We start from the raw sequence: 18830 nt of genomic DNA, 5'->3' as shown, positions 1-18830 counted from the left end.
CGGAGCAAAATAGGCTCCTTTATATGCAAATGAGCTTCATCAACTAATTCACAAACACTGGCGCTAACAGCCCCACACAGATAGAGTGAAATGTTCAAATCAAACTCTTTAGCTATCAAATCAACAATACTACCTCTTAATGACCTTGAAATAAACTATCTGTACATAAAGTCTGTTAATAGGACTTTGAAATGGGGTTAAATCAGTCTGACTGCCTACACACCACAGAGTGAGTTTTCCCGCCTGAACAAGCTGCTTTTTGCTAGCTCTCTTCAGGAAGTAAGCTGGTTATTAACTGTGAAAATGTTATCACGTGTCATGAATTTCCCCACATTAAAATACTAACGGCTTCCCTGTCTTCATCTGGCTCATTAAATATGCAGATAGAATTTTGCGTTTGCAGGATGAGAGCAAACAGCTCAGCTCTGCGCTGCACAAAAATGGAGCAAACTGCTCAGAGCTGCAGAACTTAGTAGATGTTTTGTGAATTAGACCTTCAGTCGGAGCAGATGGCAGGTGAGAAATGATGCGCAATTCTCAGTGCTATTACTGGCCGCAATCTATTCTTACTAAATTCTCCCCAGTGTGAATATTTACTTAGATTTTTTTATTGATTGTAACACATTTTGACTTTAGCTATGTTTTTTTTTTTTTGTAAATGTCCTCACTGCAATAACAAGAAGAGTGCGATTTATCATGCAGCTGAAACCATTTTGTAATGCTGAAGATGAAAGCATCTAAAAGCGTCACAGAGAGGATCGCAGCAGAGACAGACCTTTGTGTTTAGAAGTAAGAAGCTTTTTTTGATACCAGAGAATACCCCTACATTGCTCCCTTCAAAGCCACCAAATTACATGGACAAACATTGGTTTTATATGCAAGGTAAAGGGAGCTGCCTCAGATTTTTTTGTTGACTCATGTATCACAGTTTGAGTTTGCCTGCATATAAGATGAGCTTGAACTCAACACAACAATGTACCACAGTCAAATTCACAGGAATATGCAGGGTTTGTCAGGAGAGTCTTGTAGCTTTAATGATCCCAATGTACGACCTGTTTCTGACATTTCAGTCTTAGAAGATAAGTCTAACTTCCTGTAAGGGGATATGATGATAAATACTTGGCGAACAACAACTGCTTTTGTGATATAAAGACAAACTTGGAACAATCTGTAAGCAGTTCATGCCTGACTGTGTTGTTGAAGCCTTCTTGTCTCTGCAGTAAGCGTTCCCAAAGGCCAAGGCCACAAATTGCAAAGTGACATTTAGTTAAAGAAAGTGTCAAACTTCATTAAAGACCAGATCTGTAAGTGTTGAATGCTTCACATTATGTTGTTTACTCAACTTCTGATAGAAGATAGTGATACTGAGTGAGGCTGGTATTAATGTTCTCCACTAAAGCTGAACCACTTGATATCTACTTACTCGATTGACATCCTGGCCACAGATTCCAGGGAACTGTAGCCAGCTGCTGTGAAGTTGTCTCTGTATCGTTCCATCTTGATGGCTTCCAGCCACTCTCCCACTGAGCGGAAAGCGGTGAAGTCTGGTGTGCTCTGATCTAACAGCGGACTAATTGGTCTGCGGGATGAGCACAGAAAGATGTTTATGTCTTGTGTGAAAAGGAAACATTCAGCTGAAAACACAATCAAGCAGGGGACGAGACAAGCGAGTACCAAAGGCTTCCAGTGGCGCGCTAAATTGCGAGAAGGGGAAAAAAGTGGCTGATTGGAGGCTTCAATCAATAAGAATTTCACAAACAGATGCAGCATGTCAGCTTTCTGCTTCTGAGAAATATTTTTGTCAATATCTTTAGAATCTGAATGCATCCGCTTCATGCAGGCCCCATATAATAAAGTGCTTTTTAAGCTGCTGTAACCTCTGAGTCTCAGTCTCACCTCGGGAAAGTATGTTCTGCCTGCAAATGGAATTCATCTGACAAACGTCAGAGTGAGTGCTGGAGTTCCCTCTGCACTTTGAAGTACCAGGAACTCATTACAGAGATTGATTTAAAAGCCCTGCGATTGACCATAGAGCCATGGAAGCTGCTTTGGGGTATCGATCCCCCAGGATTTATCTTTCATCTGTGAACTACAGAGGCTAAATCATCCAGTGGACACTTTGGATCCTCCTCTAATGGGCTCAGATAAAAGTTTAAACTCTTTATTGTATGAAGCAGTGTTTTAAACGACTCCTTTGTGGCTTCATCTCCTCACCTTGTACACGTTCCCACTGGGGTTTTCAAAGTGTTCGGGTTGCGGATCATCTTATCAAGGATGCCGACGATCTGATCGAATTTGGGCCGCTCGGCTCGGTCTTTCTGCCAGCAGTCCAGCATGAGCTGGTGCAGGCCTGGTGGACAGTCCATCGGTGCTGGGAGACGGTAGCCCTCCTCTATCGCCTTTATGACCTGGATGATTGAAAACAGACGCAGCCGTTAGTGTCAGCAATCAAATGACTCATCTCTGATTGCATGTGAAAAAAGGTTTGTAGTTCATTCAGATCTTTACTGAAATTATCTCTCATTAAATCCTGAAGAGGCTGAGAGTGTTTTTGTTTTCCTTGGTTCGATCCGTGTCACCTGCTGTCAGTAAGTGCTGAACGCTACAGCAAGGCTTTGAACCAGCTCTTTAGAAAACTGGTTCACTTTACTTTCATCCTCATCTCTGTTTCACATTTTCAGTGAAAATCTGTGACTACAGCATACAGATTCATATCAAGGTCAAGTTGGAGAGTAGATTTTTGAATGAGGTAAAACCTGTGTAGTACTCAGGTCCATGACTCAGCCTGGAGTCTGACTTAAGACCTGATTTTCAGGAATTAGCGACTCCCCTTGGACTCAGACTGAAGCATCGCCTGCACTCAGACTAATTTATTGATAATAACTGTTTTGTTGCTTGTGTTAATTTTTCAGAATAAAGCACTGATCATTGATTTAGTTTTGAGCCGCTGGCACGTGTCGTCATGTCAAGCTACAGATCCAAGATGCCTACAGATCCTGAATTTTGCTTTTCAACATTTGACACCAGAATAAATGTAACATGTTGGTTTTAAAATAATCATTGAGAGGAGAAGACAGAGACAGGCTCAAAGTTCCTTTGATGTTGACTTCTTTACCTTTAGCGTAATTCTGGTTAATATTGTATGGTTTGCAGATATTTGTGAGTTAATTACACCTCAATCAAAACACTGACAAGTTCTTCACAAATGGCATCCCTTTCTATCATATTTTAGAGATCTAGAAGTAGAATCTTTAGGATGTTGTTGTTTTTAGTGTACCTTGTTATACAGCTGCCTCCCCTTTCAGTATCAAACGTTGTACTTGTAAAGTGTACTTTGGTTCTCTCTGTGTGTCTATGTCTGTAAATTTGTGATTTTCACTGCTGACTGTTTTGGCCAGGTCTCCCTTGAAAAAGAGATCTTTAATATCAATGGGACAAACCTGGTTAAAAAAGAATAATTAATATTTAAAAAATCTACATGCTCTGCCAGACTGAGCGATGTCTTATTGTTCTTTCATCTATACTGTAATTCCACATTTGTGTGCGTTCATTTCCATTACTGAGCTGAGCTGGGAAGGAAGGGGTTACTTTTCTAAGTTCTGAGACTTGTATATTTGTATTATAAATGTACAGCTGATTCTGTATCTATGGACCTGTACGGGCTTGTATAGATAATTATGCACATATATGCACCTTGTTTCTCCTGACAGGAGGATCATTGTCCCACTCTCATTTTCATGTGTTTTTCTTTTCTACATTTAAAGGAAAAATTTCAAACATGTAAGCACATGTACCATCTGTAATGTCATTGAATTTTGTTCAATAAACAGAAAAAAAGAAACATCTTGATCAGAATGAACAGGCCAGTTGCAGAGTGGTAGTTTGAACCTTTTCATAAAGCGTTCAAATAAAAGCTGTCCCATGTAAACAGTGTTTTAAATCTTGAAGGTCTTGAACTTCACTATTAGTTTGACCTAACATTATAACATCAAGTAACAACCAAGCGGCAACCTCCGGCCACGAGAATTGAAGCCAATGCTGAAGTGTTAAAAACTGCAGTTCCTTGAGTGTTCGCTTGAGGCTGACTCCGGGAGTACTGGACACCACATACACACCAATTCAAAAAATCTTTACAGCAGAAATAAACATGTTTACAGCCTGGTACAAAAAACGAATGTAGTCTGGATAGCTCATTTCTTGATCGGCACACACTGTACGAGGGATTCATTTTTACATAATGCAGCAATATTGAAGCTATTAAGATTAAGAGTTTTCCATTACAAGAGGCACAGCTGACTTGATTGAAAAGGCAAGAACACTGTAGCTGTTAGCTAGGAGGCTAAAAGCCCGACTCTTTACTTCACAGTCGCTCGACAGTAGTTATGTTGAGTTCAGTATTTCCAATATGGATCCCACCGACGATTGGCCTAAAAAACAACGCTTCAGAAACAGATGAATGACGTCACAGATACTACGTCCATATCTTATACAGTCTATGGTAACAGCAAGTAACATTGATGTAAGCTATGTTTGATCTGATGACCTCAGACCAAAACATTGAGATGGAAAGAGTGTGACTTCAGCTTGAGCTTCAGTTTTAAGTTTTATCCCAACATGTGAAAACATTCTTGGAAAGTAAAGTTTTTCAAAAAGTCATCTGATGTGAAACCGCCATGAGAGGTTTTTCTGTCCCACATTGTTGATGTCTAAACAAAGAGCTATATTTATACCACGCTGATTAATAATCTAAAGCAGCCTTTAAACTTAATCTCCTGTCACTCCATGCGTGAACTTCAGCGCTGAGTTCATTAAAAGTCGACGCTGTGAGAACAGTAGGTTCAGAGGACACTTTGATTCAAGCCTCTGCTTCCTCTTCCTTTATTATGCGGATACGGAGCTGTGTTCGTCTCCGCGTACGTTCATCAGTTATTCCTGTCAGGACTGCTCAGACAAGACTGAGTCATGGAGGGAGAAGGTGTCAAAACAATGAAGCCTTTGGGAAAAATGCAGATAATGTTCTCCCTCCATCCCCAGAGGATGTTTGCTGACATCTTGACAAAGCGCAAAATTTCTGACATTGATGTCTGTCAAGTAGCAGAGCGTCAAAACACCACATCCACAGCTTTAATACTCAGGCAGCTTGTTTAGCATTTCTAACAGTGGATTGTTCAATCAGCGGGCCTCTGCCTGGGGACGCGGGAGAATCTTAATCGTGTTTAGCTCTGACGCCCTGGATGCTAAACATCGGGCGCCATATAGGAACCTAGAGGCCAGAGCTCACCCACCTCCTACCATCAATCAAAACGTGTCAAGTGTCCGACAATAAGGAATGGCTTCAAGTGGTCTGGCACGGCTGGACTCTCTCAGTGGGAGCTGGCAGGAAAGCTCTCAGAGAGCAGCAGGAGAGTCAATCATTAAAGCAATTTGTGACGTTTGGGAAAGAAGTGCGGGTGAATGTGTTCTTTGAAGATGAGAAGTGAGGGCTAAGTCACGAGTCAGCACTCACAGTTTGATGGTTGGAAGAATGAACGCTGCAAAAACTAGAGTCTCCGACATGGATCAGGATGATACATCAGAGTTTTAAAAACAAAACCAGGTTCAGTCTCAGATTCTCCAGATTCTTCTTGGGGCTCGAGGGCGTAAAGCTCTCAAGGTGGAAGAAGACGGAGAGTCCATTTTTCAGAGCTGCAGGCTACAAGCCGCAGGAGCTCTCTTTGTTTTCTTTATTTAACTCACACTGACTCTCATTTTAATCATATTTACTACAACCTGATCTGTCTGCTTCTCTTAAGGTCTGCTGAATATCCAACATGAATCAAGGACAATCATTGCTGTGCATAAATGAAATCCCTGCCCCTCGGTCAGCGTTTGTATTAAAGCCTTTAAACTGGTCGGTTCATTAAAAGGTATTAAAACATCTCTGCATTCAGTAAAGGAGATTTTGTATGGTGTGATAAGTCTAGCTTTGCAGATACTGTATTGCGCTATATTGCAGATGATGCAATCAAAAGGATCTCTTTATTAGACCCTGGAGCTGGTACTTATGTGGGGATTTATTTCCTGTACTTATTCAACAGAGTATTCTCTCAGTCAAAGAGTCTTCCTAACTGATTTCAGATTTTGTGATACCTTCTTCAAAGTCCCTGCTTGTGCTCGGATTGGCTCTGCTGTTGCTCAAACTGTATTCTTATTTTAAGTTATATTTTTGGGGCATTTTCTCCTTTAATGTATAGGACAGCTGAAGAGAGACAGTAAATGCTGGGAGTAGAGAGTGGGGGCGGGCATGCAGTAGATGGTCGAGCCTGGAATAGAACCTACGACCTCTGTATATGGGGCACACGCTTAGACCGCTAGGCCAACGGTGCCCTGCTCAAACTCTTGTGTTCAGATGTTTTGTTGCTACTCCAACTTCCCTTTCACTAAAAGAGAACTTTCTTTTCCTTAGATTTCTCTGACTGCGCTCAGATGCACATTTTTGCAAGCGCAGATTTCCTGCACTCCAGCCAAACCCTGATTTGCTCTGCTGGGTCAGAGTGCACCAACTGGGTGTAAACAAACACAGTCTTATCTCTTAGTAAGACTTATCTACAACCAACTTGTGGACTGAAAGTTGCACCGAGTGCACCAAACCCAGTTAGCTGCGTCCATTCTTATCAAGCACGTCCATGTGAACATTCACAGAGTTCTGACTGTTGCTGAGACGTATTTCTGACCACTTTCTCTCCTCTCAAACTATCTGCAGAAGTCTTGTATAATACAAACCTAAAGAGAGAAACATGGGTAGCAGAATACAGAAACTCCTGAAGAACAAAAGCATGTTTCCACTGTGAAACTCTACAACACAGACACAAACTAACTCTCGTTAGAAAGAAGTGAAGTCCCAACGTATACTGAGAGGATTTTCCCATTTTTGAGGGACTGCACAACACTGGCGGCTCAAAGCTTGCAAAAAACTCCTCAACAATCAGCACCTGCAGGGACCGGGACAAACACAGTTCAGAGGAGGGCTCTTCAAATGTTTCAAACATGGCACTGTGGCCAAACTGAAACTTTAAAATCAGCTGTCAGTCTGAGAAGTGTCCCATCACGAATTACTCTTTCTCGCCTTCTTGCCCGTCAACCATCCTGTAAACAACTCGTGCCTCCACTGTATTTGTCTGAGAAGTTTTGTGTTTGTTACTTTTTCTGCTTTGATCACCTGAAACAGTCCGACTAGTCTGACCTTCTTAACTAACACCACCTCAGTCCAACTGATGCTCACACGGCATGACTTTAAGTCAGACCTAACCTTTTGCTGTAGGTCGCACATGAAGTAACACCCAGGTGTACGCCAAGCATATTTACTTGCTCCAGCCTCCACACTTCTTTTCAGATTCCTGCTCTTGTCTCTGATTTCTTTAGGAACAACCGAGTCAAAAAGCCCGTCCAACAGATCGCTGGATTGGGACTGAACACTGGGATGACTGCTGCCTTGTCGCCGAAGCATCTGCTTTGTGTTCAGAGCATCCCGTGTGGAAGGTAAGTCTTTTACAGGATTTATTTATTTTCAACATTTTGAATAAAAGGATGGCTACCACATGGATATATATCATGGACCAAGCTTCAAAGTATGAGTAATTGCAAAAGCAGCTCCATCTCAGTCCTAGATAAGATCAGCCTGATGAAATGGAGCAGACAAGAATGGGTTAAAAAGCCTCAGAGAGTCACATGGGACGTTTTCCCCCCACTGCTTGAATTTAAATTGATGCTGGTGTGTGAAATTGTTGGAGTGCTCCTTTAAAACCACAGCATATCTATGTCACTACATCCTCGGCTCACACACCGAGAGCAATGCAAACTGCAAAATATGCATGACTTGCTAGCTGTGTAATTGGTTCAACACTGCTACTCACAATAGTTTCCATTAGCATAAGTCATTATAAACTTTTAAAGACATTTGAAGCAAAAGCATTCAGCATGACAAGTGTTTTCCACTCCTGTTATTTATATTAATACCAGCGACAAATCCATGTTCTCAGGACTTCATCTTTAAGCGTGTCCCATTTCAGCACAGTTTCTCCTTCAAATGTATTCAAACTACACCAATACAGCGAGACTTCTTGAACTAATTAAGCCCAAGGTTACTCCTCCCACCCAGCTTTCCTCATGAGAGTCCTGCAGGAAGCTTTGAAGAACCACAAACTCAGATTTGGTGTCATTTTCTATGTTTTAGAGAGATGACTTCATCGGGGATAATTAGAGATGAACCCAGGGAAAATATCATAGCCTCAAAATTATTGCACTATTTTAGACAGTAGTCCTAATAAAAGTATCTCCCACAGTTTGGAAGTTATGCATAACCTCAGCACTGTGCACAATGGCTGGTTGTTTGTGAGCAGTAAGTGATTTATGGTTTACAAACTTATGAAAAAAGGTCACCAAACTGTAAAATTACTCATAACGTCCTCTAACTTAGGTTGACAAATTAGCGGTCTTTAGTGGTTTCATTCGCACCAACCCCCACAGGAACTGATTCTACAGTCATATCACTTCCTGAATCTCTGGTTTTTTTTTTTTGGTGAATGAGTTTAAAGACCATTTTATCATTCAAATTGTTACAACTTTTAGTCTTTTTCACAACCTGTCCCACATCCTGCTGTCTTCTTCTGCTATTATCTAGCTGTCAACTTGTTCTTCGGTCACTTCAGTTTATGTTACCCCAAGTGGCAACCTTTGGCCACAGGAATTGAAGTCTACGTGGAAGTGTTACAAACTGCAGTTAATTGAGTGTCCACTTGAGGCTGGCTTCAATTTTGAAGATATTGAGATTACGAGTTCTCCATTATGAGAGGCACACCTGACTTGATTGACAGGCGGGAACACTGTAGCTGTTTGCGAGGAGGCTCAAAGTCTGCCTCTTTACCTCACACTAGCTAAACAGAAGTTAGGTTGCATTCAGCATTTTCCAATATGGCTCCTGCCGACGACTGGCTTCAAACAGGTGCTTCAGAAACAGATGGGTGACGTCACAGATTCTACGTCCATTATACAGTCTATGTGTTACCCTCATTTATGTCATTAGCGCCACCGTAAGGAGCTATGAGGTAGCGATGCTAAGAGTCAAATTGGTGGGGAAATCTATTTCAAGCGCTATTTCTTTCTCACAATTAAGATATCTATACTCAGCACCAGTGTATCCATAATTGTATCACTGCATTGGCAGACATTATTAATCAGTGCAATCCATACAAGATTGGATCTTTAATCGTCATATGTCGAAATAAGATGTTTTTCTAGATTTTTCTCATGAGTGCTTCTTTTGTAGGTTTGTTATTGGGTGTGTTTGCAGGGATTCAGAAATGACATTGTCAGCATTAAGTAATGACCCAAGTGCAGCTAAAGCAATCTACTGCACACCTTGAGAAAAGTGTGAATATAACAACATGCCAACACATTTGAAATGAGCACCATTTTTAAGATGCTTGAACTCTCTTTATGCACTTTGACTGACACCAAAAGACAAAATGTAACGTATCAGCAGCTTCATAAATTCACATCCGGTAGTAACTTACATCTTGATTGGACATATCCCAGTAAGGCCGCTCCCCATAGGACATGACCTCCCACATGACGATGCCGTAACTCCACACGTCGCTCGCTGAGGTGAATTTACGGTACTGTATGGCTTCTGGCGCAGTCCACCTGACGGGTATTTTGCCACCCTGTTCAGTAAAACGCAGGTCAGTGGCTGGAGCAAAGATCAAATTCATTACATCCTGCATCTTCCCCTAAAACACAGAGTTTAACAAACAGAGTCAAAATCACACACATGAAAAAACAATTGTCCAGCAGGCTCAGGAAAACACTGCAGTGCTCTCTGATGAGGCGCCACAGGAGATGATGTCATGACAGCTAGTATCATCATTTATTAAAGCATTAAGGTGAAAACAACTTGACTGATATGAACAATATATTAATATCTGGAGTTAGTATTCATATATTTTATAACATAGCTGCTCAAAATAGATCAGCTCTCTCTGACATGTCTCAGTGCTGACTGTTTGTTTGTTTTGTTGATGAAACTTTGTGTGCTGTAACCTGAAATACCTTTCTGCAATAAAGTCTGAATCCAGACATGCATGTGTTATTTTCAATCTGTGTGTTTCTGCAGAGCTGCAGATAAACTACACACAGTTCATCACTGATGCATTAAGCATCAGTGTTACCATTTATGAGAACAACTTTTGGTTTCAAGGTTATAAAAATATATTTAGTAATCATGTATATACAAGGATTAAAGGCCAAGCAATCTTTGGACCGAAATCTTTTGTCTTAAAATAAGTTATAGAGCTTCCCAAGTGAGTCCTCAGAATTTAAAATGTTTCTATCTGAGAAAAAAAAAAGAAACCTTATCTTTCTGAGTTTTAAATCTGGGGTAGTAGACGTGGCCTTGCTGTGGCTGCTTAAACATGTTGGTGGCCCATAGTTGAGTAGATTTTGTCCTCTAAAGTTAGAGCCAGTTATCACCAGAAGTGAAACCAGGTTCTTATCTGCACTAGATTATCTAAGAGAGTCTATAGATTTTTTAAAAACAGTTTCATAAACAGAGGAAATGTTTCTTTAATCTGGAATAGTGTTTTTTTTTTAAAAAGTCTCTGTGATAATCTAGTCCAGATCTGACAAGTGTAGGTGTAGTGGTTCTGGACAAGGACCTGGTTTCCCTAACCCTTTCTTTAACAGCTGGATTTAAAGCTATGAATAAGAAACTAACTTCAGCTCAGGAGATACAACATCATAAGCTAGTGCCAGCTTGTTAGGCTAACATAATGTATCAAAACTGCAGGTTGTCAAGTGCTAAATGCAGTGTTGTATCACCTGAAATGTCAACATATGTTCATCTGTCATGAAGTGTTTGTGGTAGCGGTGCACTTAGGTTATTAGCTCTGGCTTCTAGCTGCAAGTTAACAAAGCCTGACTCACAGATTTACAGAGCCCCTTAAGACACAACAAGCTTTAAAAAACAAAATAACGTGTGCAAATATTAACTTGGGCACAATGTATGAGTTGTGCACGTCTTGTGCATGCAAGATAATAAACTTGCTACCAAGATAAAATCTTAAATTACCTTCAAAGGTCTTTAAAGTACCGGCTTTTCATGCCTTTACTTTTTGCAGGTGATAACTTGTGCACTCAATATAATCATAATGTGTGCTCAAGATAACACCAGGATAACATTTTCATCTTTTTGGAGCTTCAGGGCTCTGCACAGATCACTCTTATATCTTTAATATTAGCATTCTCCTGTATTTAACTGTGGCCAGCAATAAGGTGGTGCACTGGAGCCTACAATATATACTTAGCCTACAAAAATCAGAATGATGAACTTAAATCTCTGTGTGCAGAGAGACATTTCCAGTATATCATCAGTAGAAAATGTTAACTTCTCACAAACTGTATCATAAATGCAACATTTCAGTCATAACTTTGGTGTTTACAATGATTGGTCAGTCCTTTGATAATTACTCAGACTTTTTATATAATCAGTCATTTTAACTAATGAAGTCGTCTACATGTTTCGCATTTGTAACACAACATGTGGGGAAATCCTACAGAGGGCCAAATCACATTGCAGATATTTCCCAACCTGGCAACCCAAAAGTCGTACCTGTTCCTGGCCTATTACTGATCTATTAAGGATTTGTGATTCAGAATTGGCTACAACTTAAAGCCCTTCTAAAGGATGTCTTGTCGGGGCATTGTACTCAGATAAAGCTTGTTTTGCATGTTAAAATGCTGCAGACTACTTGGGCGTGCACCGGTGCTCCTGCTCTATTTTTCATGCACCGGCTGAGACTTGATTAGAGAATTCAGACAGGGCTCTGGGTGGAGAGGGAGGGAGAGAGCTTTAATTGACTCACAGTTGTTGTGTAGACAGCCTCGGGATCGTCGTCTATCACCCTTGACAGGCCGAAGTCAGACACTTTACATACGAGATTGCTGTTGACGAGGATGTTCCGCGCAGCCAGATCTCGATGGACGTATCCCATATCAGAGAGATATCTCATCCCCGCCGCGATGCCCCGCAGCATGCCCACCAGCTGGATGACTGTGAACTGACCGTCGTGTTTCTGCGCGGCACAGAGAAAACACAGGCAGGTCAGCCATCTTCACTGACCAGGAGGGAAATGTAGGTCACAGCACTGCAGCAGCTCCAGCACAGAGATTTATGATATTTATGCGATGCACAGATCCTGCTGCAGACTGCCTGCTGTCTGGGACTCTTTCCAGCAAATGCACAGAAAAGTTTGGAGAGATGCTGCTTTGAGCCTCCTGCGATTTGGAAGGTGATACTCACCCTGAGGAAAGAGTCTAATGAGCCATTCTCCATGTACTCGATGACAATCATCACCGGCTTTCCTGCACACAACAAAGAGATGGACATGAAATAAAGACGGTGACTAATTGATACCTTAATGCTGTTTGCTTACATAATGAACAACACTCCTGGAGTTATTTTTAACTCAGTGTTTTATTGGCTTTTAATTAAAAGTTACCATCTGCTGCTTTTATTACAGCGTCTAAATGAGGAAATGTTAAACAGGGAGTCTGGGTAATTTAATCAGATATAATGTCACCTGAACTACTTTTACCTCCCAAAGTCTGATGAAATGGATCATGAAGGATATTTGAAGTGTCCCATGGCATTCATATGGCAGCAATATTCAATAGCTCTGGGGTTTCATAGCATTCTTTGTTTGTAGGACTGCTTTTTAGTATGCTATGAAGCCCGGACATAACTGATGCATGATGTTATTTATGCGTTATTGTATATTTGACGTATTTCCTCCCTTAATACTGAGCTGCCTGCTGTTTGGAGGCTGTAGCTGTCCATTTTGCACCAATGCATTTTTGCAACATTAATCATTTTGTTCCTTTTTTCATTGATTACAAAAAGATGTTGCAATATTTTTATACTCTTCCCCTTTCTTTGAAGCAAACTGTGATGTTTCCTGATTTACTCTCACACTGTTCAGTTAATTATTCAGTCAGACAACTCACATTCCTGCGGCAGAACATTTGTGTTAGCCGTCTTCACCTCGACCTCATCACTCCTTGCTGTTTTATTTTTTTTACATGCAGAAATTAAGAAGTGATGTTCTTATATCTGAACCCCCCTGCAGCTGGATGCTGGGAGGTGTTGGGTCTGAGAGTTTGAGCACAGCACTGGCACTGGGCAGTGTTAGCAAAGACTAAACAGAGGGAGAGGCCGGAAGTCTTGAAGCTTAAATAGACCGCTTAATTGTGAGGATATGTTTGTCATGTGACTTTGAAGAATGACACATGAAGAGTGTGAATTCAGTGCAGATTGAGTCATCTGACAGAACTAGCTTACTCAATGTTTAACCATTACAGCTACCTCAAGGTCATTCTGGTAATTTTGCTGTGAGAATTTTCAAATGCATCAAACTGCTAGTCTGTAAAATACAGAAGAAGATTAGGGCCACTGTAAAAAAAATAAAAATAAGGTCCAACATATTTTTTCTAATATTATTCTGAGATTAAAGTCAGAATTCTGAAGTTTTTTTTTCTGACATTCAGGGAGAGTGTCACTTTCCCTTTATGGCATGCAGGAGGAGTACAGCAGGACCGCGGTCAAGCCAGCCTCCACTGTATTCTGTTGTGCGGGTTTAGAACAGGCATTACTTTAATAGCACTGAAACACAGATTTTACATTTTCTAACTAAAAGCAATTTGAAAGAGTAGAAAATTGTAATGGCTGCAGCTCATTTGAAACTGTCATTACAACACAACAACCTGAAACAATAGACAAGTGTGAAAAAACACTGAAAAGTGACCACACAAGTTGTGTCTGACTCGACATTGGGACAATCTAAGGTGGATTTTCAAAATAAAAGCCGTCTGAAATGTAAAAATGTGCCTAGTAATTATATATTTGGCATTACAATAAATCGCAGTTTCCACTGATATGTTTACAGCTTTTAAATTAACAAGGCATATATTTTCAAGAAAATCTTGCCATAAAAAAGTTGATTTTTTTCCATGAATTAAGCTAAATAAACTAAAAATCATGTTGATCGAAACAATCCTGAATGAAGATACAAATTCAAATAGTCTCTTAAAATTGTATTGGTCGTTTGAACTCTGTAATCTTCATAATTTTTGAGATGTGCTCCTTCTTGTAAGTCCATGAGTACAAAGGTATGTTTCACAGTTTTATCTGCAGAATAAATACAGTTTGTACTTTGGTATGTTTGGGTACAATAGTCATTTTGGGTTTCTTTCAGTGTCTGCAGGAGCCTGATAATGTTACCGTCTGTAAAATCTTATGGTTAAGTAAGTCAGCATCATTGTGATACAGCTCAGATTACTGCCGCCTCTTGCTGTTTCACCATGTTTTGGACCATACATGGTGTCACATCATGAAATTATCAACAAACACAGAACAGGATGAGTCTAAAAACAGAAACCTTGCTTTCCTTTTCAAGAACAGTAAATGCTGTCGCTCCTAAATACCTATATTTCAGATCTGTTCAAACAGGATGATGCATTAAAAACATCTTTCCCTGCCCCCCATGTGAGGTCTATTTTCTTAAGGTTAAGAAACACACTTTTTGAAGCACTACTTCCCTCATAACTCATCCAGTCTTACATTCTCATTCCTCCTCAAAGTGTGATTACCTCTCGTCACCACCCCCTCCAGATGAACCACATTCGGGTGGTCGAACTGTCCCATGATGCTGGCCTCGCACAGGAAGTCCCTCCTCTGCTTCTCCGTGTAGCCCACTTTCAATGTCTTGATGGCGACCGACACATCCCGCTTTCCAGGCAGCTTGAGCCTGCCGCTGCACACCTCCCCGAACTCTCCTGAGGTGGGATGAGAAAGCGTTCGTGAGTGAGGGGCGGTTGGGGAAGAAAAAAAACTCCAGCCACTTCACAATGACAAATTTATTAGTGTATTTTGAGACAAAGCAGCTGTGCAGTGTGGAATACAAATTGGAGTGCGACATCTTGTTATACTCAGGGGAGTGTAACTGAGACCTATAATAAGACACGCTGGAGAGGCATGGATACTGTCATTGACCGCCTGTGTAAAACCCATGTGGCAGCAATTTTTCAGCTGCAGGAATCTCAGCGGCTGCCTCTTCAGACGGAGCCCACACATTAATTGCAATGAACTTTTTCCCCTCTTCACAATTGCACCATCAATAAACAGCGCATGGAGCTGTGTCCCTACACAAGGTGTAAATATTTGCCTGTCAGTGTGATATATGATACCTGGAGTCACTAAAGAGACACAGGATGGGCTCACCTGCTCCGATAACCCGCTCGATTTTAATGCAAGAGGCATCCAGCTCCTTGGCAAATTGATGGACGGCCCTGCTTGGGTCCTCGTAGGTTTCAGGGTCGATGTAGGTTTTGGTGCCTGGAAATTTAACTGTAGAAAGGTAAGAGGATTACTGTTACGATTAAATATGCACACTGCGCAGCCACGGCCGCTTGACAGGCAAACGATTACAAAGAGCAGCGATTCAGAGGGAATAACTGAGCAGTCAGCAGCCGGTGTCTGAGAGGCTTTTTCACCGGGAAAATTCATCACAAAGATTTGAGTAACCTGTGCACATAATGCTTTTATGCTGCTGTCGGTTACCTTTCACCTCCCTGCAGCTCACATTGCCTCACCGGAGAATGACTTGACCATGCCGGTTCATACACACAGACTCTTTATAATACTTACGGTTTAAATGTCAGCAGAAAGTTGAATTCTAAATCCTTAATGTTGAAATATCACCTCAACTCTACAACCCTGAATATCAAATCTCTGTTTGTGAGTTTTGTGCTTCCTTCCTCTCTGTCTGATCTAACTCCTGACCTCTGAGGAAGTCATGTTCAAGATTACATTAGCAGAATAATTCAATTTCTGGGGTCTGGATTTAATTAATCCCAGAAGCAGATTTTTTTTTGACCTGATGTGAACTTTCAGTTCCGTCAGTGACTGAATGGATTCGAGTAAAGCTTAATTTTTCAACTTTTTTTTCACATGCAGAACACATTATAAATAAATATGCACCCTCTTTGTTGCACATAATCATTGAGTTTTTGTCTGTTATCCAGAACAAACATTTATTTTATGTGCAAATAACTACGTCCATATTTCCACTGGAGGATCAGAGATTTGAAGCTTTAGTAGTATTATAATAAAGTCATAAATAAACAACATTTCAGTCATAAATGTATAATAAAAAGTCTGAATTTAGTAGAATTAAGTCATAAATAAATGAGAACATACGTTGAAAACTTGCGTAAACAAGTTAATTAATGACATTAAAGTCATACGTACATAAGATAAAAAGTCTGAATCTTTCAAGAGCAGTCATAAATGTACGAGAATAGACTTCTTAGACTATCAGATTACAGTTGTAATTATTTTTAAGAAAAAAACTACATTTACAAGATTAAAATATTCTATTAATGACATTAACCCTGATACATTTACGTCAAAAAAACATAATCCCAAACAAACAAAGTCAGGAACTGATGAGAGAGAAAAAAAGGTCCTTCATATACGAGAATTAAGCTGCAATTTTTTTGGACAGAAGTTATAATCTCAGGCATTGGTTAATCTATTGTTAAAATAACATACAGGGTGATATCAGGAGAGCAGCTAACCACCCGCTCTGAAAGGAGGAATGTGGATCATCACGAGAAGTTAAACTGAACAGCTGAGGACGAACAGCGGCTGCAGAAGCGTTCACAGGCTGCCTGTTAGCATGCTCTCCCTGCTGACGGACTAATGTATCCTGCACAGTCTCAGATTCCTATGACATTGTTGTGCTGATGAGCTAAAAGACTGAGTGTTCAGATATATATGAATCATATACCAAAGTATAACCTCACCAGATGCTCCACATTTCTTATTCTAGTGCAGACTGGCTGCTCTTTACAATAATGTTTGAGTTAGAGTTATGACAGAAATGTACGACTTTCTTCTTGATATCTCAGTTTATTGCTTCTACAGCTGGCCCCCAATAGTCTCACATAGTCTTTGAACAATCTGTTTTAGCTAGCTAAAATGATACCGGTTCATAAAAGTTAACCTCACAATACTTGTGAATCACAACATTTCATGACTCCATGAAGAAAACAGAAACCAGACTTTGTGTGGGGACTGTGGAGTTCTTTTTGTGTGCCTGATGCCTCTGATAAAACATTTGTCATCTTCTTATAAAATAAGCTCCCTGTGATTTCATAAAACAGTGATATGAGAAAAAGTTCATGAATATCAATGAAGTGCGAGAGGAAGCAGTTTGTGTAAAATAAAGAAAACAAACAAGGTTAAAGGAAGGCCAGCGATGGGGTAGGGGGTGACTGTTTCGCACAGAGCTCCAAATTAACAGCAAATTAGAATATTATGCTCTATTAAGGGAGCTCACCACTCATGGGGGCAATTATATGCATTTTAAATCCCACTGATAACAATATAACCTGTCAACTTTCAAATTTAATGAGATAGTTTGCCAATAATGCACTGAATAAACACAACAACAGTGCAGAAGTGCGAGCTCATCCAGCTGGAGAGACACTTATTCCCCACATGGAGGAAACAGCCCCGTGGCCAATCCGACAGTGTAAATACAACACATGCATTGTGCTCCAGTGAGGGGACGCCGGCAGCACACATTTCCCTCCACTTGCTCCCATAATTGCTTCGTCCATCCGAGATGTCAGCAGATCTGATAGGAGATGTCTTATCACCACTTCCTGGGCGCTACATGGCAGACAAATTGGCTCTACATGTTGAATTCTGGTGCTATCTGGCTTCTGTCGCCCTGGAAGCCTTTTTCGTCATTTGATATTGCTGAGCAGATCCTTCCACTCGCTCCGACAGCCGCCTTGTTTGTGTTTTCTTCTTCAGCAGGTGTGAGCTGCTGAGGTGGATCTGACAGATACTTAGCGGTAGCCAACCTGTGCTCGCTGCACTGCCTCTGCTTTAGCCCTGCACTCTCTGGCACCCCTGACCCTTTGTTTCCAAATCAGCAGTTTGCCTACAGCGCAGATCATTACGACTCCACTTGGGGAAGCTGTCTGCTGCTGGATCTCCAGGGGCATCATTAGGGGGCGGTGTAAGAAAGAAAAAACTCTCACTGAAAGATGCAGCGGAACAAACTGTGTGTACACTCTGTCGCTCTCAGATGCAGGTTTTTGGAAAACACTCCTTCCTCAGGGGTCAACCTCTGCTCTCTATCTGACAGCTGTCACATTCATGCATCTGCAGCTTCCTCACTTCATCATCAGAGTTAGCCTATCAGCAGCAGATGTTAGCCTGATTGTTCCCAGCTCTGACTGGAATCAAATGAGCTGGGATCAAACAGTCATGCCTGTGGGTGCTAATGGGTTTAAGGCCCCCCTTCCTGTTTGGTATGTGGTGATTGAGTTGTCTCTATCTGTGTGTGTGTGTGTGTGTGTGTGTGTGTGTGTGTGTGTGTGTGTGTGTGTGTGTGTGTGTGTGTGTGTGTGTGTGTGTGTGTGTGTGTGTGTGTGTGTGTGTGTGTGTGTGTGTGTGTGTGTGCAAATACACCATGTGTGAATTTAGACACTTACACTGAAAGTAGAGCTCCTCGTCTCCCTCCTGATCGGCTTTGCTGTACCCGCAGTGCCTGCACGGGGGAGAGGAGGAGAGTGGCAGAATCAACTGATTGTGTGCAGGAAATAAAGTCCCTAAATAACAAGAATTCTAATGCGGCAGCTAATGCAGCGCGTGACAAATCTCCTGTGAACCCAGCTGAGCAGCAGGAGCTGTGAACATATCAGCAAATCATGTAACCAATCAG

General features: G+C 41.1%; 1 protein-coding gene across 3 annotated transcripts in view; it reads right to left on the bottom strand.

The window, feature by feature from the left end:
• The window catches only part of epha7 (eph receptor A7), a 118162-nt gene that overhangs the window by 6607 nt on the left and 92725 nt on the right, over positions 1 to 18830 (bottom strand). For 2 of the 3 annotated variants that reach the window (XM_034699881.1, XM_034699882.1), the window contains exons 9-16: positions 18601 to 18656; positions 15311 to 15436; positions 14680 to 14865; positions 12335 to 12396; positions 11898 to 12107; positions 9552 to 9701; positions 2215 to 2408; positions 1424 to 1579 (exon numbers count right to left, since the gene is read on the bottom strand). In XM_034699881.1, coding sequence (XP_034555772.1) covers positions 1424 to 1579; positions 2215 to 2408; positions 9552 to 9701; positions 11898 to 12107; positions 12335 to 12396; positions 14680 to 14865; positions 15311 to 15436; positions 18601 to 18656 — 1140 coding nt within the window. Of the gene's footprint in view, positions 1 to 1423; positions 1580 to 2214; positions 2409 to 9551; positions 9768 to 11897; positions 12108 to 12334; positions 12397 to 14679; positions 14866 to 15310; positions 15437 to 18600; positions 18657 to 18830 lie in introns of all 3 variants that reach the window. The other variant, XM_034699880.1, reaches the window with a different exon arrangement.

Source organism: Notolabrus celidotus, chromosome 13 (genome assembly GCF_009762535.1).
Source record: "Notolabrus celidotus isolate fNotCel1 chromosome 13, fNotCel1.pri, whole genome shotgun sequence".
Taxonomy (NCBI): Eukaryota; Metazoa; Chordata; class Actinopteri; order Labriformes; family Labridae; genus Notolabrus; species Notolabrus celidotus.
This window is presented reverse-complemented; position numbering and strand designations above follow the sequence as displayed.